This window comes from Eurypyga helias, unplaced genomic scaffold, assembly GCF_000690775.1.
Source record: "Eurypyga helias isolate BGI_N326 unplaced genomic scaffold, ASM69077v1 scaffold34386, whole genome shotgun sequence".
In the NCBI taxonomy this organism is placed as follows: domain Eukaryota; kingdom Metazoa; phylum Chordata; class Aves; order Eurypygiformes; family Eurypygidae; genus Eurypyga; species Eurypyga helias.
In genome coordinates, this window is record NW_010256552.1 from 1 (window position 1) to 27,176 (window position 27,176).

The 27,176-nt window shown below is 46.1% G+C and overlaps 2 protein-coding genes across 2 annotated transcripts; one reads left to right on the forward strand and one right to left on the reverse strand.

Moving 5' to 3' along the window:
- The first annotated feature begins 2,913 nt into the window (after positions 1-2,913).
- SIAH1 (siah E3 ubiquitin protein ligase 1) lies at positions 2,914-4,311 on the forward strand. Its single transcript, XM_010153703.1, has one exon. The coding sequence runs from the start codon at positions 2,915-2,917 to the stop codon at positions 3,761-3,763; it is 849 nt and encodes a 282-aa protein (XP_010152005.1). The 5' UTR covers position 2,914; the 3' UTR covers positions 3,764-4,311.
- A 4,154-nt stretch (positions 4,312-8,465) lies between these two features.
- LOC104511201 (lon protease homolog 2, peroxisomal-like) lies at positions 8,466-26,818 on the reverse strand. Its single transcript, XM_010153704.1, has 7 exons — positions 26,661-26,818; positions 26,020-26,146; positions 24,922-25,055; positions 16,441-16,583; positions 11,982-12,189; positions 10,480-10,670; positions 8,466-8,890 (listed from the first exon to the last, which is right to left on the reverse strand). Exons 1-7 carry the CDS (start codon positions 26,680-26,682, stop codon positions 8,669-8,671), a joined length of 1,047 nt encoding a protein of 348 aa, XP_010152006.1. The 5' UTR covers positions 26,683-26,818; the 3' UTR covers positions 8,466-8,668.
- Positions 26,819-27,176: the final 358 nt, after the last annotated feature.

The following is a 27,176-nucleotide window of genomic DNA, read 5'->3' on the forward strand; positions in this document are numbered from 1 at the left end:
CGCCAGCAGGTCGGGGCGTTCCCATGTCGGCGGGGACGGGGCGGGGTTGGATCTTGAGCTAGGAAATCCTAAAATGCACCTCTCCCTTTTTCTGTCGCTTAGGCTTTTTCAAATTCCACAATCTTTTGACTCATTAGCGTTGCAGCAGCCGTGCTTTGGAAGACGACACCTAGCCTGCCGTAGTTTGTCACTGCTGCTTAGAGACTGTTCCCGGGGTGTGGGAACAGACGTAAATACTGCACATAAGGGTTCTTACCCATATTAAGGTCTTCGTACCTGAAAATATTTTCATCTTGGTTTCCAGTTCTGTGGTGGTTTTTACTTGTTTTGTATTGTATGTTTTTGATAGTTTGGTGGGTCAAACACCATGACACTTGCAGTTTTTAAGCTGGCTATAAAGAATGAACAGCTCTGCCTCTGCCATCATGATGTATTCTTATTCATCCCCGTATTAACAGGAATGACGAAAATGTAGGCTGTGGGCAGGTTTAGGCTTGGTAAATTACACTTTATAGCTTTATTCAGTTTCTTCCTTGCGTGCTAATCTCCGTGGTCTGGTTCACAACGTTCCTGCTCATTTTAATTCCCTGCTCCTTTGGGTGGTCCTTGGTTGAGGAGGGGGGTGTGAAGGCCGGTCCCATACCAGAACCGGGATGAAACAGGGCTGTAGGGCTCTGTACCTTACCTGGGAAGCACGTCTGTACGTAGGGTCTTCGCAGAGTTTGTGGGTTGCTTAATTGAACTGTTGTACAGGCTCAGGAGGTGTAATTACAGAGACCAGCGCTCACCCAGCTCGTCGGGCGGCCTAGGGAACTGGTCTAACGCAGTGGTTTTCACCGGTGTTACCTGTGGGTTACTGGGGATCCCTGGATCAGGATGTAGGTCCAGGGAAGACAACGTACACACCAGCTTTTCTCAAGTGTGTGTTTGTGGTGTTTGAAGGGAAACACTGTTAGAATTGTACATCTGAGCATGCGTGTGGTTTCCAAGCTCTTTCTGTCGCACGGCGTGATGTTTGCTCTCCCTGCACGACTATTCTGTGTAAGTTGTTCTCGTGGAACCGCCCTGTGCCATCACGAGTCACCCACCTACGGGCGCTGGGAAAAATAGCAGCAGTGCTCAGTTGTCTCAGGGGCCTTGTCGTTGGCATCCGCTGGCAACCGGCTGCCCCGGAACGCTGGTTTGTCGCAGATACCTTGAACTTGTCAGGCCGGAAGGCCCTGCGGTGGGGACACGAGGCCACGAATGCAGACATTCCTGCCCCGTCTCTACAGCATCAGTTACGGCCTGGCACCGAACGGCACTGTATGGGTGTTTCCCAACGTGGGAACTGGACACGGCTGGTCCAGCAAGCCCGAGGGAAGGAAGAGACTCTGGAGGGTGAGGTGATGCTGTTCCTGGGCCCGTGAGGCTCAGGGAATCAGTGACCGAACGCTAAACCGCAGGCACTCGTGTTTCTCTAGCTCTGACCCGCGGAGAGGTGCTTCTGTTGAAGAATTTGAAACTGTCAGGGCTTGCTGTCTGAATGTCCCGGGACAGGCTGTTTTGCCTGTTGGGATCGCTCAGTTCCCTCTCTTTGTGCCCTGGTCTTGCAGCAGCATGCAGTGTGCGCTGCTTGGAGGGGTCTAGCCCAAGTGTGAGTAAGTTTGCGGGTGAAATGGTGCTAAATACGGGAAGCTTGCCTGTTGCCTAATATTCCCATGTCAAACAGCACGGAGATAAAGATGAGGCTTATTTTGAGAGCTTTAGCGTACGTGACGGATGGAGAGCTGGTGTACTTGCGGAGAGGCACTTAAGGTGCTCAAGAATTTTACTCTGTACCGGAAGCCAGTTTGGGATAGCGTTTTACTTTACTTTCCTTAACCCGTGAAGGTAACAAAGGGAGTGTTTGTTTTTTCTGGTAGCAGTAGTAACTCCTTCTGCACAAGGAGGGGGGTTAGGGGCCACAGGACCCAGCGTGGCAGCCGGAGGGAGGGTGGTACGCACCAGGGTACTTGTACCGCGTCTGTTGCACGCCTGAGCGAGCTGTTTGGTGGGGCAGCTGTTGGCTTCTGTCTGGGGACGTCTGAAGGAACAGAACCTCAGCGTAAGCTCCACTGAATGTAAAACGCCATCAGCAGTGCCCCTTCGCGTTACTGGGAGCGTTTGAGCACGCCTACATTAAAATTGATTCTCAAATTTAGTATTTTAAAGTTCTTATTTGGGAAATTTGATCAAATAATTGCTTTGCTTTGCTTTCCTGGCATCTGTGCAAACAGCTTAATTCAGGAAGCTGGAGCCATGGATGCAATTTGCAAGCTATGGGGCTTGGTAACGAAAATGAACAGCCACTGCCCTGTGGGGGGAAACAACGCGGTGTTGTACGCTCAGCTGTGGTTTTCCTTGCTGCGCATCCTCAGTTAAAAGCAAAAAACTGCAGGAAGCATGATTACCGAGGAGGTCATATTTGGTCAAGTTTGGCATTTCATTAAAAATGGGTAGTTTCATGTCTCACTAAATCCACAGCAACAACTTACCTTCAGAACGTGTCCTCCTTGTTGTTACGTGCGAGTGATGTGAGTGGAGCACGTGGTGAATGCGTATTTAAGAAACCCAGGCAGAGCAACAGCCTTCCTTGGGATTTCAGTTCGGTGTTTAGCGTATCTTTACTTGTCTTCCACTGGGTAAATTCCACGTCAGAGTTGTTAGCAGAGCTTCACTTGTGACATCTCCATGTCCTGCAGGTGTCTGTAATGTGGGTGGCTCACGTGATACTCCACACGTGACGTGTGCACCGCCTGCATGACGTGGTTTTGTCGCTTTTGTCTGTATCCTTTTTTCTTTAGAGGCTTCTTCGTAAAGCCAGAAATACTGTATGCGGAGGGAAACGCCATGTGTTTGGATACTCACTGTTTCTCTCTCTTCTGTTACAGAAATGAGCCGTCAGACTGCCACAGCACTACCTACGGGTACTTCAAAGTGTACGCCGTCGCAGAGGGTGCCTGCGCTGACTGGCACGACAGCTTCCAATAATGACTTGGCTAGTCTCTTTGAGTGTCCTGTGTGTTTTGACTATGTGCTGCCACCGATTCTTCAGTGTCAGAGTGGCCACCTGGTTTGTAGCAACTGTCGCCCCAAACTTACGTGCTGTCCAACTTGCCGAGGCCCGCTGGGCTCCATTCGTAACCTGGCGATGGAGAAAGTTGCCAATTCTGTACTATTCCCATGTAAATATGCCTCTTCCGGATGTGAGATAACTTTGCCACATACAGAAAAAGCAGACCATGAGGAGCTGTGTGAGTTTAGGCCTTACTCCTGTCCCTGTCCCGGTGCTTCATGCAAATGGCAAGGCTCTCTGGATGCTGTGATGCCACACCTGATGCATCAACATAAGTCCATTACAACACTTCAGGGAGAAGATATAGTGTTCCTTGCTACAGACATTAATCTTCCTGGTGCTGTTGACTGGGTTATGATGCAGTCTTGTTTTGGCTTTCATTTCATGTTAGTATTGGAGAAACAGGAAAAGTATGATGGTCACCAGCAGTTCTTTGCGATTGTACAGCTGATAGGAACACGCAAGCAAGCAGAAAACTTTGCGTACCGACTCGAGTTAAATGGTCATAGGCGGCGACTGACTTGGGAAGCAACTCCTCGATCTATTCATGAGGGAATTGCAACAGCCATTATGAATAGTGACTGTCTAGTCTTTGACACCAGCATTGCACAGCTCTTTGCAGAAAATGGCAATTTAGGCATCAACGTAACTATATCCATGTGTTGAAATGGCAATCGAACCTCTTCGGGCCAGTGTTTAAAAGCGTTGCATTTACTTTAGCAGAAAGTAGGGTAACCACCTGTGACTGTCAGACACACTCTTTGCTAGGCGGAGGGCAGACACGTATGAAGGTAAATAAAAGGAAAGGCTGTTAAATCACAGGAAGCAGTTGCATGTAGTAACACTAATATATTTAAAATAAGTCAACAGTAAACCACTGAAAATATATATACACCCAAAATGGGCATCTTTTGTATTAAGAATTGATTCTACAGGAAATGTTGTAAAATAATTCGAAAACCTTGTTTGTAGATTGATTGTACTGTTGAAAAGGATACTGTTTCGTGTTTTTGTGTTGGGTTTTTTCCTCCCCCTTTGACTGACAAGCCATGTTGAGCGGCCTGGTCGCTGGCCGCTGCTTCCCCTCCTCCCCCCCGCCCCCCCCTTTGTAAGTCACTACATAGTATTGCTGCTGTTTGTGTATATTTTTTGTGTATTTGCTAATTTTTATTAACTTCTAGTTTTTCATTAAATAAATATGACTTTCTTTTCTGTAATTCAGGTTTTTCTCTTTTTTTGTATCTTTTTAAAATTAATTGCAGGTGTCATCTTTTGATATATGCATAATTGCTATGGTAAAACTTCTATTTCTGTATGTTTGGTAAATTTGTCTCTTTCCAGTAGTCAATTCATTGGTGATACTGTTCTTAATTGAGCTATTTTGTGAATGTGCTGAACTCGAGAGGAGCAATTATGTTCAAAGATGTACCAGGAAAGAAAGCTCCTTTAAAAACAGGTCTAGATGTTGTTGTACTTTGAGTTATCTTCTGACAAAAACGAGCATTATTAAGAATTTTCCAAATTTAAAAAAAAAAAACAACAAAAAACCGGTTCAGATCGGGAGCTGCTTAGGCACTTGCTGGCATCCTTGTATGTGTTGGTTTTGCAGTACAAAGAAGGTATTGTCTTACACAGTATTTGTAATTATAGAAACAGAGCGTTTGGGGTTTTTCCAGAGGCAGTCAGAATGAGATGTTTTCAGTCTTTTCTATTTGTCATTAAAAGAATACCTGGCAAATTAAAAAAAATCCAACTTTGGCTTTTTGCTTTAGCTCAAAGTTTGACACGTTGATGCCCAGTTTCTCGCCTGTTGGTTGTTACTTCGGTACCTGCCCGGAACCGATTTCCGTGTGTCCTCCTGCCGACACCGTAGATAGAATGCAAACGCTCTCTTCCAGGTGCCACCCCCCACGGCTGGGGAAGGATGCAGGGCTTGCTGCAGAGCGCCTGTACGTCAGCAGTTTAGCCGTGAATGCGTGCGGTGGTTGTGCTACAGCACGTAGGCATAGAGGTAGAAAAGCAAGTAAGGGGCAAAGCTCTTCCATCCCAAGCTCCTGGAAGCCATCTCTGCCCAGCGCGGCAGGAGCGGGCACCTGTCGGAGAGGCAGGCTGGCTGGTGGCTGCGGTTGTAACGTGCTGAAGTACAGTTCATCGGCTGCCTTACCCTTCTTACCGGGAGCTGACCCTTAAAGCAGTTCTTGTTCTGGTTTGGTGCGTGAAGGGGTAAGTAGTCCTACAGGTAAGGAACGTAAGATCCATCAGATTGGACTGATACGATCCGACAGGAATAGTTGGCTTCGTGTAGTGAAAATGCAAAGTCTCACCTCAAAACGCGGTGTGTAGGCCGCTGGAAGCGTGCAGAGATGTCACTTAGGTGTACTCTGTGACGGTAGGCAGACGCTTCAGAAACCCTGCGATCCAGGATTGTTTTCCGTACGGGCCTCCAACTCCTCGCCTGCAGCCTTCTAAGTTCGGTACTTAGCGTCACCCAGCTCAGCCTGTCCGCTTGCCTCAGCTCTGTCTCCTGGCCCGCGGCAGAACCTCTGCTCAACATTCCCGTGCTTTGAGAGGAACGCCCTGCGTCGCCATCTCGCCGGCTTGGCCGCCTTCCCCGCCGCCGCTGGCTGCTTCTCGGCTCCGGTTCTGGAGGACAAGCGGGCTAAGACCCTGTAGGATGCTGCCGCAGCCCGAGACTGGCGATAGCAGCAGGGCCATGTGAGCGTGCGACGCTGCTGCCTGTACTTGGAACGGCCCCGCTGGTGCTGTGTGCCCAACAGGGAATGGTGCAGCGACTTGCTTCGGGCTGGACGGGGCTGACGATCCAGACTGTGCTGCCGCAGGGGACTTCAAAACTGGCGTTTATCAGCCTGAGAAGCGAAGCGGTACGGTCGGACGGCTTTTCACGTCTCGCAGATGACGGATGCTGCAGCGTGACGGCTCTGTGCTGACTTCCTGCAGCGTGAGCAGGAACACTCCGTTGGGTGTTACCAAGTAGCTGTATGAGGTGTCCCATCAGGAGACGGAACCATTAAACTAACTGTACCTGGGCCCAGATCCCTGAAAGTATTAGAAGCCTGAATTTCCTCTAAAGGGTCAGAGGATCTGGTAAGTCAAGTCGACTGTTGGCTTTGACAAGAGAAAACACCCGAGCGATCTGTACCGTTTGCTACCTTATCTACAATAAACGCTGTATTGAAGCCTGGCCTTGTCTTCCCATTAGCTCCTCATTTCGGAAAGCACGGTTTTGCTCGGCTGCCCTGGGAACCAGTGCTCGGGGTTGTCTCCGACGCCAAGTGGAATGCGGATGATCTCCCACGGGTGCCACCTCCATGGGTTTTCATGGCCCCTAAAAAAAGCCTTAGAAGGAAGATATTTGACAAGTGTGGATATTAATATTTGGATTCTGTTTTGACCTTTCTTGCTAGTTTTTGTTGGTGGCAGTGCTTTAAGGGGAAGCAGAAGTGGGCCGCGTTGCTGCCTAGGCCGGTGGAGTACCCAGCTCCTGCTCAAGGCTGCTGCACGGGAAGCGGCCGTTGTGCCGGCGGGACGGGTTACCAAAAAGCCTTACCTTCCATGAGCACTGCAGGTACGTTCCGAGGGAGACCGGTAGGATCTGGCCCATCTGTCTGGCAGCGTGAAGCAGAATCACCCCTTGGGTTCTGGAATGACTTGAAAAGCTCTGTACTGTCGCGGCTCGCCGCTGCACGGGTGGTTCCGGACAGCGCTCAGTGGCAGCAGAGGGAGGCACCGAGGTGTTTCGTACGATGGGTAATGCTTAGGTTGTGTTTAAAAGAAATCTCAGCAGAGTCCCCCAAGCTCTGCAGGTGGGAACAAGCTGTGAGCACAGGCCTGTTCAGACCTGCAGGGTGGCATCAAGCCCCCACCTTTCAGGTGAAGTCCCTGCGGCCAAGTCTGGAGTGGTGCGGCAGACAGAAACCCGCTGCGTGACTTGGGAGCGACTCCCTGTTCTCCCGTAGGGAAACTGCTGTGTAAACCGTTTTTCACAGCACTTGGGTTCAAAAGGAGCATTTGTTCACGTGCAGAGGGCACGGGAATTCCACGCGCGTCTCTTCTCGCTGGCGCGGGACTGTCGTGGGAGCCACGTCAGGTTTCGGGGGGTTGGTTTTCTCCTGCTGGTGTTGACTAAAGGCCCAGCAGCGCGTTGGGCATCGTACCCGGTGCTGCCCGGTTTCTCCGCACTTGTGCTGGAGTACTTCCAAGGCAGGAAGGAGCCCGTTTGTCACCTCGCACCCTGGGGCCTCAGTTAGCGGATGACGAAGAGGAGAAGTTTTAAAAGGGGTTTTATCCCCGCGTTAGGTAACTACTCCGTCAAAGTGCTGCAAGATCTCTTGTACACCAGGTGTAGGACTACCCACTGAATGTGCTGCTGCCAGGGCCGGTATGTCCAGCGCAATCCGCTTTCTGTCGAGGGAAAGGAAAGGAAACCAAACTGCTGCCTGTGACACAGAGGCTGCTGCTGGCACAGGCATTTGTCACGGATACAACAGCCGTGCCGTAGGCACGCCGAGTGTTTTGGAAGAAGCGAACGCAGCATACAGGCTGTTCCCTTGGGAGCGACCCTCGCGTAAAACCATGCAACTCGGGGGTAGAAATGAGACAGATCCCGCTAACCTGCAGGGGAGATGAGGGGCAAAGCACTCAGCTGGGATGGGATACTGTCAGACTCCCCGAAACCTTCAGTTCTTCACAGGAAGCAGTACCTGATGGGATTCAGTGCTCCAGTATTCTCTCAGCCTTGTTTAAACGGATTTAACTCTTACAGGCTGAACTCCGAACGCAGGTGACCCAGCATCCAGTTGGTTTGTGCGGGGTGAGAACGAAGGACACGTGCTTTGTCCCCACAGAGTGTTACCAGGCCTTCCCATGAAGCGGTCCGTACGGTCCACCTGCCCCTGCTGCGTAAGTCCAAGGGTGCACACACGCACCTTGGCGTGTTCTCTCCCCTCCTACACGGGAATTGGTGCGGTTCCATTCTTCCTGAGCCGTTTCCTCCACTCAGGTTTGAGACGTGTGCACTGACCGTGCTACAGACCAGAGCTGACCTCATTCGGGGCGTACCACTTCTCCTCAGACCCCGTAAGCATGTTCTTTAGATTTCAAAAACCTTACTTTTCCTGTGCCGCTACTGCTCCTTAGCATACTGAATGTTGTTTCCCAAGGAAGTACACTCCTGCGCTACAGCCATCTGCTCTTAGGCAACAGCCCCACCTCTCAGACTCCCCTGCAGGGCCACGTTCCCTGAACGCAGCTCGCGGAACCGGCTGCTGCTCCCTGGCTGCGGGTGTCTCCTCTTGCGAGACGTCACCAGCTCCCTACGTTTGTGCCAGATGAGCTCAGGACTTGAGCGTTTCAAGATCCTTTGCTGCTGATGGTAAAGAGCAGCAAACGCCCATAAAAACGTGGTTCGGGTTGTTGGCTGCTGCAGTAATATTTTTATTTTGATTGCATTTACACCCCCATTTAAACAATCAACTTGCTCACCCATGATACGTACCGAGCTGGTCGTCACTGATCTGAGAGGTGACAGAGCAGCAACCTCAGCTCGTCTGCCTAAAGTTTGCTGTTCAAGCGCTCGACTCTGGGCTTAGCTGCAAACCCTCCGTCAAAAGCCGCGTTGAGAACTTCATCGAGACAGCTCGCCCGAACGAAGGTCAGATCCTGCCGCACGTGCGCCGCAATTTCTTCCAGGTCCTTTTCGTTTCGTTGAGGGATGATCACTCTCTTCAGCCCAGCTCGGTGTGCTGCCAGGACTTTGTCTTTAATCCCCCCAACCTAGCAGGAAGCAATAGGTGTAAACTAGGAATTACTGCCTTGGCGTCGTGGGGTTTAACAAATCCCAGCAGGAGTTACGTCTCCGCGGCAGGTTCTCCCTCCCCCGACCGTTTAGGAAAGCAGCTAAAAGCACAGCACTAGTTTTAGCTCGTAGGCTTAGCGAGGGAAACGCGTTACTGTGCTGCAGCACCCTTTCTGCACCAGCCAGCAACAAACACGTGGCAGAAGTGACCGAGAGGTGCAAGAGTATCTGGAGGGGGCAGGTCAGTACTTGCCAGGTATTTCTTAAGGAAGAAGTCCTGCCCCCAGGAGGTATTTCCCAGATAAAGGCAGTACGGGGGGCAGGGGGAAGGATGCGATGGCACAGGGTAAGGAGCGGGGGGCGTGCAGCAGAACATGCAGGGGAAGGCGAACCACACTCCAAACCAGCAAAGGTGGCTTTGGGCGCAGAAACCCCGCGGTGAGACGGAGGGAGGGGTTTACGCTGGCGTTTCTGCTCGTCGCTGCTGGTGCTTCTTCCCCCTGAACTCTGCTAACCCACGTCAAGACCACCTTAGGAAGGGACTCGTAGTTTTACGATGCTGTCAAGGCAGGGAGCGCCTCGTACCGCAGCGCACGGGGCTGCATTTCGGCTGCTATAGACCAAGGTGGTAGCGAAGCCCGAGTCCTTGTGGCCGTCCGGACAGCGCGGCGTGCCGACCGCAGCGCTCCCTTTCAGGCAGCGGACGCAGCCTCGGGCATGCTCGTACCGCTGCAGTCGCTGCTAACAGCCTGGGTCAGCGCTTACAGATACTCAAGGTTTGCACCCACCTTAAGCAACCGGCAACTCTGGGCACTGGTGCCATAAAGGCCAGTGACGGGGGAAGCTAAGGCAGCCTGCACTGGATCAGAGCTGACCGGGGGGGTTGTTTTCCACTAGAGCCTTGTCCAATCTTGGCTGTCTGACAGCCAGCAGAACACTGTGCCACAGGTCGGGGCCTGCGACCGCACCGTTATCCCTGGTGTACGCTGCTGCACGAAACAAACCGCTCCCTTCCGACGCCGTCCTCCTCTCGGCCGTCATTGGTAGGAGCCGCTGACTCCCACATCTGCTTCAGCACTTCCGCCTAAACAACAACTGTTGGAACACTCCCCTTGGCCCCGGGTGCTCTGCCAAGCCCCACGGCAACGCCCTTCAGCCGGAGTGTGCGCAAGGAAGGGTGCGTGCGGCGCCTAAGAACACACAGAGGGTACTCTGGAACCGCCCCTCTGCGCCGTTGCTGTAAGAGCCCTAAGAAACACCTTTCCAAAGAGCCTGGGGACAGTTCCGCAGTTACAGCCTGAGGAAGCGTGCTCAGGGACTGCCCCACCTAGTGTGAGCCATCCCCAGCGTTCTGATTTCTACGTTTCCTTTCTGAACAGGGGTTTTACAGGGCTTTCTTTCCCTGACAGCAGCAGCACGGCTTCCATCCGTCTCGTACGAGGGCACCCGCGCAGCCGGAATGCTGCTACGGAAGGAGCCCGCCCGCGTGTGCCCGGCTGTAAGCAGACCGTACGCGCAGACTGCGGAGGGTTCGTACGACCTCACTCTCCCCTCCCGCGATGCTTACTGGGAGAACAAGGCCTCGGAGCGTGATTTCTCCTGTCATGGCGACATCCGAACACACCAGCCGCCCGCTGAAGAGTGAGGCAAGACAGGTTACTATGGTAACACCAGCAGATGGTCCATCTTTTGTGACAGCTCCAGCTGGGAAGTGCAGATGGATGTCAGTGTTGTCAAGGAGATCAAAACTTCCAGAAGCTAAAGGAAAAAAAAAACCAAACAACAAAACCCAAAAGAATGGTTTGCATGTGAAAAATCTAACCCCGTTTTGTTCCCGGTCTCTACCCTGAGAGCCCAGCAGGCACTACACGCCCCAGCCCTGGTTTTCAACGGGAGGCTGAAAAAACAACACGAGGCTGCAGAGGCCTTAGAAAAACCAACCAACCAGAAAAGGCCACGCTTTCCCACAGCCAGATTCCCAGACAAAACTGTACCAAGTTCCCCGAGGAGCCCAGCATTTGTGAATGTCGGGATTAATGGAGAAACCAAGAAATTCCAACATGGAATTTTTTTAGGGGTTTTATGTCCCAAGCCATAAATGTCGATTTTCAGAGAACGTTGCAGGCAATCAGCACCCCACGGAAGCCCAGCACGAAGCAGAGTGACAAAGTCAGTCTCGTGTCCATCTTTTCCCCTCACTCAGCCCGTAGGACGTAGCGGTGTAAGCCAGGGAGGGAAGCGCGCGTAGAGCTGACGCCAGCGGCGCTTCGTACGCTGATGCAATTCAGCTGCCTAACGATCCAAACCTCCACAAATAATGACAGATACGGGACAATTATTTGAGTATTCAGCAGACGATCCAACTCAAAATCCCACTGCCAGAACCCTTGGGAGGTTCCGACAACAAACAAGAGGGTTACAAGCTTCCTGGCTGAAGGCCTGTTGCACTGCAGTTCCTCAGCAGCCTCACAAAACCAGTTCTCAAAACATTAAAACTTAGACTACAAACCCCTACTTTTAACAGAAACTCTCTTAATTTAAGGGAAAACTACAGACTGTGCACCTCTATCCATACGAGGAAAGTACTGCTGGAAAGCTGGAAGGTAAAAATGAGTTAGAGGCAGCGCCTGGCACAAGCACGGAGAAGCATCCTGGCACGGAGGGGGCCCGCAGCCATCCAGGCTGTGGCAGGGAGGGAAAATCTATGGCGACAACTCACGTTCTGCCCACACTGACCTGTCTGCCAGGCTGCCAGCGTGGCAGAAACCGGGACAAGAACCACGAAAAGGAACTCCAGGATGGGTCTCGTCCTCAGCGTAGCCCTGACTGCCGGGAAACCCTCTCTGTTACGGCGACACTCACTGCATCTCCTCAGTGAGAACAAGGAACTTCGCTGTTACTCAGCAACGGTACAGTCTGCTGAATCACTGAGCCACACCAAGCTTTAGGACACACGACCTCCGTGCAGCATCAACGCTTCCTTTGTGTGGATCCCCGTGGGAAGAGGGCGATGGCGCACGCGACCCCTACGACGCAGCACGGCTACGCGCCGTCGTTTCCCCAACCTACCGTTGGTGAGCTGGTATCTCTTCGCGTTGCTGCGCAACCAGCTAATGGCAAGATGCGCCGACTCCTTCATGACGTCTCCGAGCTGGCCGGTCAACGTCAGCTGGCCCTCTCCGTCCATGCGACTCGCTTCCACAAACATGATCTCGCCGCCTAAGGGGGTCCAGGCCAAGCCTATGGCTACTCCCGGCTGACTTAAGCGTTCAGACACCTGGAGGAGGTAACACAGGAGACTGTGTAGGAAGCCGTCCTAACTACTGCAAACACATCTGAGAGTTGCCTCAAAGCAACCGTACCCCTTAAAGCACGACAGTTAAGACTTAGTGCCTGATGCCCCTTATTTTTGTTTCCAATGCAGCCGTAATTCTGCCTTCTAGGTATGCATTAAGTACAGAACTTTGCTTAAGGCAACGGCAAACATCCGCGTGTATCATTCTTGAAACCTTCCCTTCCCCAAAAAGTTCCACAAGTTCCTTCCCCTCCCCAAAAAGTGAAGAATCTCTCTTCACTTCAAAGGACTTCAAGCATCGAGTCAGTCCTGACTGAGCGCTTACCCATCCCTCTGTGCGCAGTTACCTGCATAACTCAGCTAGAGTGGCTGTTTCCTTTTCTGGTGTTGAAGAAAGTTGCACATAATAGACTGTTTCACATCTACAGTATCACAATACATCATCTCATCAAGCATTTTCGTTTCTGTTAACCTCGGTTTCTGTATCCCCTCGCTGCATTTTATGACAGTGACTGATTGGCTGAGCACGTTAACTGACGCGCGCTGCCGGGCGCATGCTCAGGAAAGGCCCTGGCAGCTCTGGTAACTGTCTTCAGAACGGACCTCTGAAAGTCCCTAAGCACACACACACCGCCCCCCAACACACAACACAGAGTACGCCCTGTTACACTGAACATACCTGTGCAGGGTTGCACAGGTTCTGCTTCTTAGCGATAACCTGATTTGTCCCTTAATTAGGACCGTGGGTGTCCCACGAAGCAGAGCTGTTCTCTCGTGGCACCTGCTCTTTCACTGACTGGAACAGGGAATTTCCCTGACCCAGAGCTTCTGCCATTTCAACCTCACTCACACGATGTGAATACAGACTAACTGATGGGCCTCCCTGTGGTGCCAATCGTGTTTTCTTAACTGACCAGAAGGAAAAAAAGTTAAAATCCAAGTCAAAAGAAAAGTACTTCATTCTAAACACTGGGTACATTATATATAAACCCCTTCTGCCATGAGCGTGCTGTGCCAAAACATTTCATTACATCTTTTACACCTTAAACCGCTGTCAAGATTATTCTTCCAAAGCCTGACGATGTCACTTGTTCCAACGTTTGTCCCATAGGGTGACACACAACATTATTTATTTGTGATCATAGAATCATAGAATGGTTTGGGTTGGAAGGGACCTTAAAGGCCATCCAGTTCCAACCCCCCTGCCATGGGCAGGGACACCTTCCACTAGACCAGGTTGCTCAAAGCCTCATCCAGCCTGGCCTTGGACACTTCCAGGGATGGGGCATCCACAGCTTCTCTGGGCAACCTGTCCCAGTGCCTCCCCACCCTCTCTAACTGATAAATGAGTTAATCCCACAGGTATGAGCTGAGGATTCTGTCACGCCTCTCCGCTGGGAGACCTCGGCAGAGAGGACACCAGCAATGCACTGAAGAGGCGAAAGATGAACCACCCAGTTTCAGGTGCTCCCTGAGGGCCAACAGATCAATTAACTCATGTCCTGTTTTCAGTTCTACTTGCTCAGGGTCATCCCAGTACTGACACAGTGGCTGCCTCCCCTGTATCTTTATTTCAACTAATTATAAACGGCAAAATGCGGGTCAAAGGTGAAGCTTTAAAGGCTAGATACAGAAAGGAGAGACACACTGCAGACTCTGAGCCCAGAAACCACCCCAGCAGCCTATCTGAAATGCCTTTCACTGAGACAGGGGCTGCACTCTTCATCTGAAGACTCTCAGGGGTACTTGAGAAAATTCCAAGGAATTACAGGTTAGTTGGGAAAGTACATTAGAACAGGAGTTAGGTGGCTATCCAAGCAGTTTACATTGAAAAAAATCATCAAGTGTGTATGGAAAAATATTTACTCATTAATAAATACAGCAAATAGCACATGAAAATAAATCCTGAGCTGCTCAGGGAACTGATGCTGTGTGGATTCCTCTCTAGTTCTACTTATGCACTACTCAGTTTGCCTGCTGAATACGGAAATGTTGAAAAAACCTTCAACACATGGGTCAAAAGCTTCAGTCGCTCTTATTTCAGCTTACACCGGGCAGCAAACCTACGAAGCACCTGTCTGCATGCTCAGGGCAACTGCTCATGCAAAAACCCCCAGTCCAGCACGCACGTATTCATCTATCTGGACTCAAGAACCACACTTCAAAAATTTTACTTGCACTACTTACTCCTGTAGAAAAAGGACGAAACTGGAGAAATTACTTGCCAACACAGCCATGCTACCAAATTTAAATGAATAATCAACTCCAGAAGAAGTTCAAAAGTAGAGAGAACATCTGAGGAAAGTCTCCTATTAGCGTATTTCTTGGCCCACAACCTGATTTTTGAAAAGTGTAAGTTCGTATTTATTGGAATTAATTCTACCCTTCACTGGGAACTCGGAATACAGTTCCAAGTGACGAGAACTTTTGTACAAATTTACAAAATTCAGTTTATTTTTAGCACCTTTATGAAACTAATAAACAGTGTCTGCAGAAATCGGAGTACTGGCTTGAGTATTAAGTTCCATTTGCTCCAATGGCTTTATGTGCACCTGCAATTCAAGCACTAAAACCCACAAACAATCCTGCAGCGCTTTAGCCCGGAACACCAGACGTCTGAAGTATGTAACATACTTAACATTCTATCTGAATTTTCATTGCGATTTCGCTGGAAAAACACCCACCTTCTATTTTTCAGTAATTGTTTCTAAAAGTCAGGTAGTGAGGAAAAGATAGGCTAGTGAAAACATCCACTGGAGTACTGCAAATGGTCTGGTGGCCAGTCATTCTAAATCAAAATGAAGCATATCCACACTAACTTCTTCATTAACTTGACCTTAAAATTGTCCTGTGGGATTTTTTTTAATGGGCATAGCAGCTTCCGAGGGGTGAAAGGAAAGAACCTAAGTTGCTTACAATAAAGAAGAGCAATGTGCTGCTTTTAGTTGCGATAGAGTTAATTTTCCTCACAGTAGCTAATCTGAGCCTGTGTGTTGGATTTGTGCTGAGAAGAAGGTTGATAACACACTGATGTTTTCAGCTGTTGCCAAGCAATGTTTATGTCAACTCAAGGACTTCTTTCAGTTTCTGATACTGCCCCTGTGTTCCCGGCTGCTCCTCCACAAGAGGCTGGGAGGGGACACAGCCTGGACAGCTGACAAAGCTGACCCAAGGGAGCAAATTACTTTATTGTAACCTGTAAGCTGTTGTCTTCCAACTTGTTTCCTCATTTCTGTCTCTTCACTGAAAGCCTCAGTTCACGCCTAACAACTGTCTCATGCCTCAGCAATCATGCATTTCCTCCTGCTTGCCTTGCAGATCTTGTCCCCTTTCTATCCTCCAAATCTCACTGGAGTCTGGTTCTCTCATCAAGGAGAAAACAGTTATCACAGGAAACTTCTTAAAAGTTTGAATTTAGTCTCTTCAGGAAGTTTTCCCTTCATTTCTGTTTTCTCCATAACTTACTGGTTAACTGATCTTCACGATAAAGACAGTAAAATTTAGCATTCCATCAGCAACTGGTTTCCTGTCCCAGTGTGACGTATGCTGCTCACACTCGGTCAGTTCACCTGGACCTGATGCAAAGTAGAGAATAACTGCTATGTAAAGGAGGAAAAGAGAATCCCAAACTAACAGACTGCTGTAAACTGATGCATTTTCATAGAACGCAGCAAAATACAGACTGGGGGGAGGGAAGTCTGGAATATGCCTACTGAGGAACAGAGCAGGTACTAGGAAGCTGGAGGTGACTGATAACAACACATTTTTAATAGCCAAGAGTCACATTATCTAAAGCATGTCTGAGCACTGCAAACTGAAGTAGTTCTAACGCTCAAAAATGCTGACTGGCTTTAAGGAACAATGTGGGACAGTCCTTAACACAGCTGCCTCAGAGACAGGATTCCTGGGTTCTACTTTTGGCCCCTTTCCCAAGACCACCAAACATCCCCCAAACAACAGCAAAGTTGTTATCAACTGAAAAAACACCAGCACCGCTGCAGGCATCCTTGCTAACAGAAAGTCATGCCTTTGTGTTATTTATGCACCCTGAATTACAAGAAAACAAGAACTTCTGTAGGTGAAAAACCGCTTGGTGGGACACAGAGAAACGGAGTCCTGTCACTAATACATTTTTTAGAAAGTTGATACTGTATAAACTCAGTAGCTATAAAACAGACAACTAGTCAAACCAGACACAAACAGCAGTCAAGCGGAAGCAGACGAGGACATTACCTCCATTTCATACATGGGTGGCCCCAGGATATCTTTTAAAGCATGGAAATCAATTAAAATCGGCATTTCAGGTGGCAGAGCCAGGTCAGCCGTGTCACTGATGGATTCTGGTTTTGCGTCTTCTGTGACATGCTCTCTGCAATCTGAGGGAAGAAGATGCAATTTAGGATTTGTAGCATCTTTCTTGACACAGAAATGAAAACAATCACGACAGAGAAAAATAAACAATTCAAAGGAATGCTCAAAAAGTTCACAAAAGCGTGCTTAAATCATCTTCCACAAAAACCTTGTCAAAGATAATATGGCATCAAATTTAATTATTATGCCTAAACATGTTCTAGCAGGTCAGCAAAGGTAACATTAAATCTAGAGCACTGGCAGAGATGCAACTCACTTGCTTAAAAGCATTTTAAACCAGGCCAATTAACAAACCACAGCAAGTTCATTTGGGTCTCTGCGCTGTTCATCAGATTTGTGCATAACACCAGTGTTTGTAGGAGATGATCACCTTCAGTGTAGTGTAATACAGAACTTGGAGCTGAACCTGGAAATCCTGAAAGCTTAGCAACTCCTGTTCCATGTATGTTTACAACTGTGCCACAGGCAGGGACAGCCTCCACTAGGTCAGGCTGCTCGATCCATAATCTGACATCCTCGACCGTGCTACGGCCAGGTCGGCACACAGTCCGCACAGTCCTTGCTCAGTGGGAAAACCTCAGTTTCAGTGCAACTTCATCTATGGGTTTGTCTCGTAATATACTTACACAGGGCTCTGCTCTTTTCTTTGTTGGGTAAGAAAATTTCTAAGGGGTCCCGACCAATAACCACTAGTGGCAAAAAAATCCCTCAACGATCAAATTATTAGGCATTTTCAGAAATGCCTCCAGGTGTGATGCACTCTTCGGGAAGGGCTATAAAACCCAATCAGCCTGACACTTTTGAATGCAACATACTCGAGCATCATCAAGAGGGGACCACACAGTTAAAGCAATAGTTATTGCTTTATATCAGAAATGTGCTCTTTCCTTCTGCCGTTTAGAGTGCATTTCTTATCTACACAACCATTTCCTTAGCATTCCTGTCTTCTCTCCACATGTGTGTTCTATACAAAAGTGAACTGGAAGGGGGACCATATAAATATCAAAGCCTCCAAATTGTTTTAAACCAGGCTACGCTAGGCCTACACTGCACATTTACTGAAGTGGCTGCACACAGAAAGAGAATGGAAGCAGGGAGTCATTTCCCCACAGAATTTGATCCAGGTGCAAAAGGCTTATTGTCATTTTCAACAGCCCTAAGCAATATTTTACTGAAATAGCTCTCAGAGAAATGAAAAAGAACCATGCAGATGTTTCCAAGGCTCTGTGGCAGTCTGATGGCAGTGCCTCCCTGCCCTGGGGCTGCCATTCAGAAAAGCACCGTACACACATATGTAGTGAAGATCTTTCGTCCCACCCCACGTACACCAGCCTTAGACAGACTTCACCCGGGAGCCTGTATCACACAGGAACGTACACTGAGCTGCCAGACTTCCGCACCGTATTTTGGGAAACTATCGCTGTTGTTTCCTTTCTTTGAATTCTTTTTTACTTTCAGTGAAGAAACTGTCTCACTCTGCGTATCAGTGCATGCACAATAATTGAAAATCCAAAAGTCTAAACAATTACAGGAAAACACAAATCACGGATCTAAGCTGTTTAATATTATGAGATGTTCTGTGCTGTAAAAGTACTGGATGAAGAGAGAATGTCACCTTTCACAGGAGACAAACCATCCTTTCATTAATCCTGATATACAAAGGCCTTTTTACAGTTGATTTTGTTGCAGGGCAATTCTCAGGAACTAGGAAAACATTCTACATCACTATTACCATAATAGCACTAACTCAGCTTTCATTTGGGACTCCAATCCAATAGTTATTACCCAACAGCCACTGATCTTTCCACTGTACAACTCATGCTCCGTGCATAAATCCCAGTCCTTCCCTGTAAGCACCACCCTCGTCAGGTGGCCCTCCTGTTGTTCCAGCATGTCTCCATATTTTTGTTGACCTACTGTTTCTGTACACAGGAAATTCAAATACATAAATACTAGCATGTCTATGAAACACAACGCTGCACGCTGTTCTTACAACTCAGACTGCAATTGCAACCCTATGGATCTTCAAAACCCAAGTGATTTGATGTGACAAACAAAAGTGAGTTTAAAAGCAACAGCTTTTGTTCCACACCATGGTTTTACCACCTAACAAATTTTCCATTCGGCTTGCTTTTATTTCACCCAGTTCTATGCATACAGCTGAAGGAGGCAGGCCGTGGGTAAACAAATTGGTAGGTAATTTTTGAGGCCTGCCCTGTTAAAAGAATCAGAAGCTTTTTCTTTGAGTTTATACAACCTAATTAGCATAATCCATTTTATATTCCGTAACAATAACAAACTCCAGATGTTTCCTAAAAATATTAACCTAAATCCTGACATTAGATAATTTTCTATAAAAGCATATAGTGATGTTCCAAAATGTAATTACAAACACTAACTTTTTCTTTAAAGGAAAACAACATCATCTTTTGGCACCTTTATAGAAGCGCTGACTATGAAAATTCGACAGACACAAGTAAGATTTCCATTCATGATGACAAAGACGTGTTCCCTGCCTATCCCAGAGGACTAACCATAAGCCATAGTACAAGTTAAGTGACACATTTATCTAAAACAAGACAGTTACATTCAAATTTCCAGAAACAGAACTTTTGGTTAGGACAATAGCTTAATCATTCTGCATTAAGTTGGAGAAATAAGGTAAAAAGTGCAAGAAGTGCCCTTAACAGAGCTCCATCCTGTACTGAGGAGCCACCTGCCCATCTACCCCTACATTACTGCTTGAACAAATAATAAGTAATGTGGGGCTGAGGTGGTATTAACATTCAAAAACTGGAAAAACTAAAAATACAAAAAAACCCCAACGCCCACCCCCAAAACAACAAAAATTTCCAAACCAACCAACCAGCTGAAAAAAGGAGATTATGTTTGTAAAATGTTCAGAGCAGAATCTGCAGCTACTCAGCCAAGATCACAACTATGTTCCACAGGAATCTGCCTTTGCAAGTTTCCACAACAAAACCTTGCACGTAAATAGTGGATCTGTAAGAAAAGGGACTCCGAAGAAAACATAATGGCAATGAACTACTATATATAATTCAGGTTTTAATCTAAACAGGAATTCCATGGCACAAAGAAATATTTAAGAAGCTAAGGCTGCCACTTTCTTCTAGAAATATAACAGAAAAGAGTGAATAGAAGAGCCTAACACTTCCTCAACATGCAGCAGTTTCTCAGCTCCTCATCAAAGATATTTAAATTAAGCACTAGTAATACTTAAGTCTTAAACTCAGAAGATTTCTAGCCATACTTACTGGCCAAGATAGAAGAATACAGGAAACCTAAAATTTTAACCCAGCTTTTAACATAGCACATTGCGATTTGCTGAATTGCTATGGAGAGCTGTAAGAAAGTACAAGAGCAGGAAAGAAAAGGTTTCAGGTTCGTGGGCAGTTAAAGGGAAAATGGCTCGTTCTTTTTCCTCAGCTGATGTACGAGCAGATGCTTCAGCACCCTGCAGACAGACCCACAATTCCTTCTGCCCCTCCAGACTAACTGACCCCACAAAACTACACGGAGGTAGGAAAGGATGGGGTTGCCCTTGTTGACAACAGTCCACATTCAAAGCCAGAGAGAACATGAAACTGCATCTTAAAAGCAACTTCCCGTTGTCCAACTTAAATCTTAGGCACTACATATTTGGGCAGTGTTACTTCCAAAAGGTTTTCTTTTGGAAAAGAGCTCCTTCCTAGGCCCCCAATCCTACTAACATTTACTCATAAATTTAATGCTATGTGCATTTTTCCCCACAGGATCAGAATGTTTCTCTTTTCACAAAATAATTACATTGCCCCAATATTGATGTAGAGTATCAACATGTATTTGAAGCACTTGAAACGGAGGTTTTCCTGCAGGAGTATTTAGATAAAATAACACAGGAAAAAAAATAGTTTGTATATACACCCAATTTTTCTATAACATGTATGCCTCTCTGGTCTAAACTAGAAAAGACATTCCAAGCAATTTTTAGAAAGAAGCACGTATGACAGCCTGCAGAGCTGACAAGCATACTAACACCGGCACAGCTGAGCTCCAACTTGAGTGCCTACAGACACACCACCGCGGGATTTATGCTGATCAGATTCCATAAACTCCCTTCCCAGTGCTACGGGAGATCCTGTGCTGCTGAAAGTGCCGAGCTGTGGCTAGAACAGGTCACTTTTTGCAAGGGCAGTGATGTCGGCCCCGCTGCATTAAGGCCCTCGTACATACCATAAACAAGCAACACCCCCCAGCCAAGGACACAAATGTTTTGTGAGTGAAGCGCATCACGCCCAAGGTGAGGGGGGGTGTAAAGACTACGTGTGTCAGTTCACGTTGAGCACTTCAGTCAAACTTGCATTTAAACTCAAATCCAACTGTTGTTTCACCCACAAGGAGCAGAACAAACTGTACTGTATTACTGGGTTATGGAAATTAAGCCTTACCAAAGCCTTGGTTTCAACATAGATGGCCCCCTCAATTAATCACTTTTAGATATTAATTATTACCTTTCCTAAGCCCTCTCTCATGTCAGAATTAGACAAATCATTTCTCACGCCGGGGGTCAGCTGCACTCCATGCCTTAGTGCACAGCTGCTGCACTGTATTCTCCAGGCAGTTGCACTAAAATAGGAAGGAGAGTTTCACATATTTTTGTGACTCCTAGAATTTCTTCTGGTGTCAAAGACTAGATGAGTGTCTCATAAATCTTAGATAGTGTTGCAGTAAAACACCAGCCGGTGTTACTGTACACAAGGATGACTCCCTGGAGAGGTCTGAAAAACGATTCCGTTGGCTTTTGCAGAAGTTCACTGGACAAATTCAATAACTGATGCTGACTAACACTCCTCCACTTGCCAACGTGATGGTGAGGCTCCGGAGTCAAAGGAGCGGGGAAGGCAGGACAAAGCTGCCAGGGCATTTCAGTCATGCATTTGGGAAAGTGCTCACCGCAGCCTGACAACACGTGTCCTACCATCAGTTCTGCCACGGTAGTAGGCTCTGGAAGTGGAGGAAACCTATCAAACGGTGTCAAAAGCCGGATGTTTACAAAGCCTTGAAAACAGATGCTCCACTTGCAGTAAATAATCTGATTCAATCAATATAAAGATGGACATTCTGTGGTTTTACCACCTAATGTCTTTCACCCTTTCTTACACACCCACAAGCTAGAAGGCACTTGGCTGAAGAAACACAGCAGGCAGCACGTTCCTACTCTGATCTGCTTGGAATCATATGCAAATCATGCTTTGGCTAGCTACAGTCTAACGACAAGCCTGTAGCTTGTCTCGCATCTTCCCAGCTCTGGCCATATGAATGCACTAAGTGGGAAGTCGCAATCCCACAGCAGTAACTGACAAAAGCGTAAAGCAAAACTGAATTATAGGTCTCTTTATACAGATAAAGAAAAAAGAAAAATAGAGAGATGATTCTAAATGAAACTATTAGCTTGATTAACTATTCTTCCAGAGTCATTTATTATATGAAACAAAAATTCATCATCACTATGCACAACTGTACAAACCTCTCCTAATCAACAGGAAAAAAAAATCCAAAGAAATAAAATTAGGCTACAAATCCCAGTATTGGCATCAACTTGCAAGTATTTGGGGATATTTCCGAGTTTTATTTTAAATACTTGGTTGTTTCCAACAGACTGAATGAAAATTGAACAAAAATATTTTTAAAAATGACTAGCCTACTTTCAAGAACTCCCAACAAGTGACATATTCTGCTAAAAATACAGCAAGGCATAAGCACATTATTAGCACCAAAAACCCCACATTCTGCAGACTGCCCCATTCTATACCTCTTTGTGGCTAATCTATACAGCCACCTGTCCACTGGACTCCCTTTTATTCGCACAGGTTTGTCTCACCAAACCTTTGGATTCCAGAAGCACAAAGGCAACTCTTCACAGCTCATTTCCTCTGGGCCTACTCCAAATTGTGTGCCAACCAAAAAAGTTAGCATTTTGCCCTCTTTTGAAGCACCTAGCTGGCTATTTTCACTCAGCTTTGGCAAGCTGCAAGTTCAGTACTTATTTAACAGTGTATGATTTTAACAGTGTAAATACCTAAGTTGCAAGTACAGTGCTAATTTTAACACTGTAAATACCTCTCTCACTGGATTGAAAGGTCTAATACAGTTCCTTTTTGTTCTTCGCTTTAATAGTAAAACATTTCTTCTTACAGTATCAGGAGTTGTGCTCTGAACCTACTTGTTTTATCAGAAGGCTTGAAGAGCAGAATGACACTTCCTTTATTCAGCAATCACATTTGACCTTTTAAACACATTTTAGACACAGGTACCCTTCAAGCGCAAAGCAATATTTTTAAAATGTGACATGTCAAGAACATTACCAAAAAAATGACCAAAGCAAAGGCATCTGGTCGTGCTGGATGCTGGCAGGCCTGGCCACCACGGCCTAAAGGGTCTGCGGTCTGGTTCAAGAGCAAGTTTAGGCATCACAGAAATACCAACAAAGTCAGTGTTTGACTTCAGAAAAGCCCAGCACAAAGGAGAGAAGGTAGACAAGAGGCACACAATAAAAATGGAATGCATTAATAAATATGTCCTAAAAGCTCTTCCTTTTAATGTAGATGGGACAGTTTCAACTGCCCGGAGATCCATGCATGCACAGCCACTGCTACTGAGAGGGTTCACTTTCTTAAAGCCAAACATTCAGAGAAAACTGAGCTGAATCCAATTAAGCAAACACTGATTTGTAGACCAATTCAATCTTCTGATATTACAGTTTCCACAGGCATTATGATGATCTTAGAAAACGCAACCAGGTAAAAGAAGATTTAGTGTTCAGAAGGGAAATACTGAGTTAGGGAAAAAAAGGCAAGGTAAAGGGGAAAGACTGTCAATAAGCAGATTTCCAGAGACAAATTACAGAAGTTTTTACTGTGGGTAAAACTCTTCTCCATATACTCTTCTAATGAACATCACTGTTTGTACAAAGTTCAGTTATATTTCCTCTCCCAGATTTTACTCTCTGAAAGGGGGTGGGGGGAAGGAACTATTCAGACTTGAAAGCTGCCTTATTTCAAAGGGAACAGATAATTAGTGTCCTTATTTGTCCTCCTCTAAACCAGCCCAGCTAGCTGCACACATGTCAAAACTTAGAGGTTTTTTCCACATCAGCTTAGCTGTGGAATCCTTCACGACATCAAACCAACAGGGGTCTGTTTAGTATTTTAAGTTTGTGAACATTTCTGGAGCAAAAGCAAGCAGGCATTCTGCAGTTCTTGGTTTCCAGCATCCTTTGGCACACGGTTGTTCTCTGACAGACTATCTTTAAAAAACCAAACACACACCCTACATCCTGATTGCTAGATTTTATTGAGACAAGGCCCATGCACATTTCAGAAGTTCAGACTCTGTCCTTTCACATTCTCATCTACCTTGAGCTCCTGCAGACATCAAGTGCTGCAATGAGCACTCTAAAACCTTCAACAGAAAACTGCTGTGTGCAGTGAAGATCCTTGAATAAACTGCCTATGCTCTGCATGGTATGCTTCACCAAACACGGTATGGATACTCAACTTCATTTTTATTGAAGAGAACATTAATTTGGGGATGAAACAGGGAGCAGTCATCAGTTCCATGTTGCACATGGACTATAGGCCTGACTTCTCCTCCCCCCATTCCACTGCAAGAGTAGAAAGAGGTCTACCCCTCCTAGTGAAGCAGTTACCTGAGTATTTTTGCTGTTTGAGAATTTTATGTTCAGTCTGTTGACTGGGAATGACAAATCACTATTGTCTGTATAGGTGGGAGACATGAACAGATTTGCTGAAGTTGACACGTTACCCAAGCTCCAACAGACTCAGAATAAGTGCAGTCTTAAAGGCACAGAAAGAGAGCCCCTAAACCTTTCTAAAATTTTAAAGCTCTTCAAGCAGACATTTAATTTAGAGTACAACAAAACAACCAAATTGAGCTCTGTAGAGCATACACAGCACAGTTACAGAATCCCTTTGAATTCAATAACTAAAGCCAGGCTTCAACTTTTAATAAAGAAAAAAAAGCAAGAGATTTGTGCAAAAAAGCCTAAAACATACCCAAATCTTAATAGGATACCTAAGATATGAAACAGATCCACTGTACTTCTCAGTTACCAACCTGACAGGCTGAAATTACTCTCCTTATGTCCCAGGCCGTAATTCAGCACTACCTGAACTATGCATAACGAGACTGTTGCTCTATCTGCAAAGCTTTTAAAAACAGAGCCATTGAAGAAGCATATAAAGGAGATAAGGTTGATAAATCAGCTTCCTAGCAACTACATTAGAAGTTTCCCTTTTAATACAACATGCGGAAGATACGCACCTTCTCCTTCACCCACTTCGGGGCGATCTGGCTTTGTTTCTTTGTGCTGTCCTTCGGCCACTTTCACTGCCACTGCTCTGCAAATAGCCCCTAGCTTCCGATCCAGAGAGCGGACTCCTGCCTCTCTAGTGTACCTACAAAGAAATGAATGCGAAGGGCAGTGAGACCATGGGCTATGCTAATAAACAAGAAAAAAATGGCATGTGCTTTTAGCAAAGTAGTGGAGGTTTGCTGATGTAACTGTAAAGAAAGACAAACTACTGAGTAGGAAGACAACAGGACTAACACCTGGTGTCAGCACTAGTGAAATGCTAAACATGCTCCAATAGCACTGAGCCCTTTGCAGATGCATAAAAATCAAAATGAAGAACTATTTAAAAACTCAAAATATAGCTCACTGAAAGTTGAGGAACTGACTCTAAAAGAATATTTCCTTTTAGTCTGTGAATTAAAAAGAAACACTAGGCAGTTAACACTTACTAAATGTCAAAATGCTGTTCTGGTCACAAAATCATTCCATTTATTGAATACTGATACCCTTTTTCCATTGGAAATGAAGTAATTTCAAATCCAAAAGATGTTCTGATCAGTATCTTTGCTCTCACATCCAACAAAAAGTAGTTCTAATTAACACAAGCTATTTAAAAAAGCACACTTGATTTTTGTAACCTAATTCCAAATTTTAGACTAATATGGCCCATCAAGTCCCAAGAAACAAAATGGTAATTTCCATTCTTTCTATGAAGATGACAGAAGTAAAGCTTCATTCTTTAAAATACAGACTGTCTGCTGCCAAGACCATGGCTTCACACACTGAACACTGCAGAAATACCAGCTTCCAGTGCCTCGCCGGTTGTGTCAACACAACTGACCGTGAGTCACACCTTGAGAACCAGATCAAACAAATCTCCAGGGAAGGAAGGATGATTTGGTTTAGACAGCAGAGACAGACAGAGCTCAGGAAAAGAACAATTCCATAAATTACCTATCGCTGAACTTCCGAAGCTATTAAGGACAACAGATCTTAAGAAATATTTTGTTATCACTTGATTTACTGGTTACAGAAAAAGTAGTTACTTAAACTAGTAACAGACTTACCGGGTAATTATGTCCAAAGTGGTTACTTGTGGAATCTGTATTTGCTGTGGAGTCAAGCCATGTTGCTCAAGCTGTTTAGGAATCAAGTGTCTATGTGCAATTTCAATTTTTTCTTCTTGTGTGTACCCTTCAAAAGAAAGAGCATATATTTACTAATTTCTTTGCTTATACACTACAGTATAATTACACTTCTTACCATCTGTAATTGTAATTGACTGTATTCAACAAAAAAAAAAAAAAAAAGCTATAATTTAAAAGGCTGTTGGTATGATACAATGTGATTACTCATAACTTCATGTGAACAAGAAGAATGGAATTTTACTGTTTCAAAGATCTCTTTCTTCATTGGAATCTTTAAAAGATATATCAGCCAACAGCCAGTTAGAATACTAACACATCAATTAGTGAAAGCATTGTTACAGAATGTATCAATGTATCTCCAAATAGCTGGAACTGAATTTTCTTAAGTGCCATGCTAAATTTCATTCCCATGACAGAGGCCATAATGGAGGCATCCTGGCTAGTCTCTTTTAGTCTAGATTCCTGGCAGTCTTACCTTAAGGAACTGCTGCTCATTTCAGGAAAAACACCCCAATGTTGTTTAAGGAGTAACCACTTCAGGGAAAACACTGTAGCATTACCTGGGACTTGAATAATCTCCATTCTGTCCAGCAGAGCAGGTGGGATCGTGGCTGTAGTGTTGGCTGTAGCTATAAAAAGGACTTGGGACAGATCAAAGGCTACATTTAAGTAGTGATCGGTGAAACTGTGATTTTGTTCTGGATCCAAGACCTTAACAAGAGTGAACACAAAATTAATGCAGTTGCTCTTATAGAGGTAATTAAAATATGCACATTTTTATTATGTTCAGTTTGGATCTGTCAAATCTGACTTCACATTCATAAAGTAAGTCATGAATACTACTAAAGCCTGACCCTCAATATCCTGCCTTACTCTACCTACTCTTTAACTACATTCCACACCACATGCAAAAAAAGTCATTTCTCCCTTAGTTCTTTTTACCCTTTTCTAAATATGGCTGCAGCATTTCTCCCATCCTCAAGTACCTCCTGTAATCTATCTCCATGACCTTTCACAGACACTAGAGAACGGCCTTCCAAGGACTCTCGGCACCCTTGGAAAAGCAGCCCATGTGG

Coding starts and splice junctions, on each gene's coding strand:
- SIAH1 (XM_010153703.1), top strand. CDS start 2,915: ATGAGCCGTCAGACTGCCACAGCACTACCTACGGGTACTTCAAAGTGT.
- LOC104511201 (XM_010153704.1), bottom strand. CDS start 26,682: ATGGAGATTATTCAAGTCCCAG. Junction 26,147..26,660: donor GGAGATTATTCAAGTCCCAG/GTAATGCTACAG, acceptor TTTCTTTTGAAG/GGTACACACAAGAAGAAAAA. Junction 8,891..10,479: donor TCCGAGGCCTTGTTCTCCCA/GTAAGCATCGCG, acceptor GCTTCCTGCTAG/GTTGGGGGGATTAAAGACAA.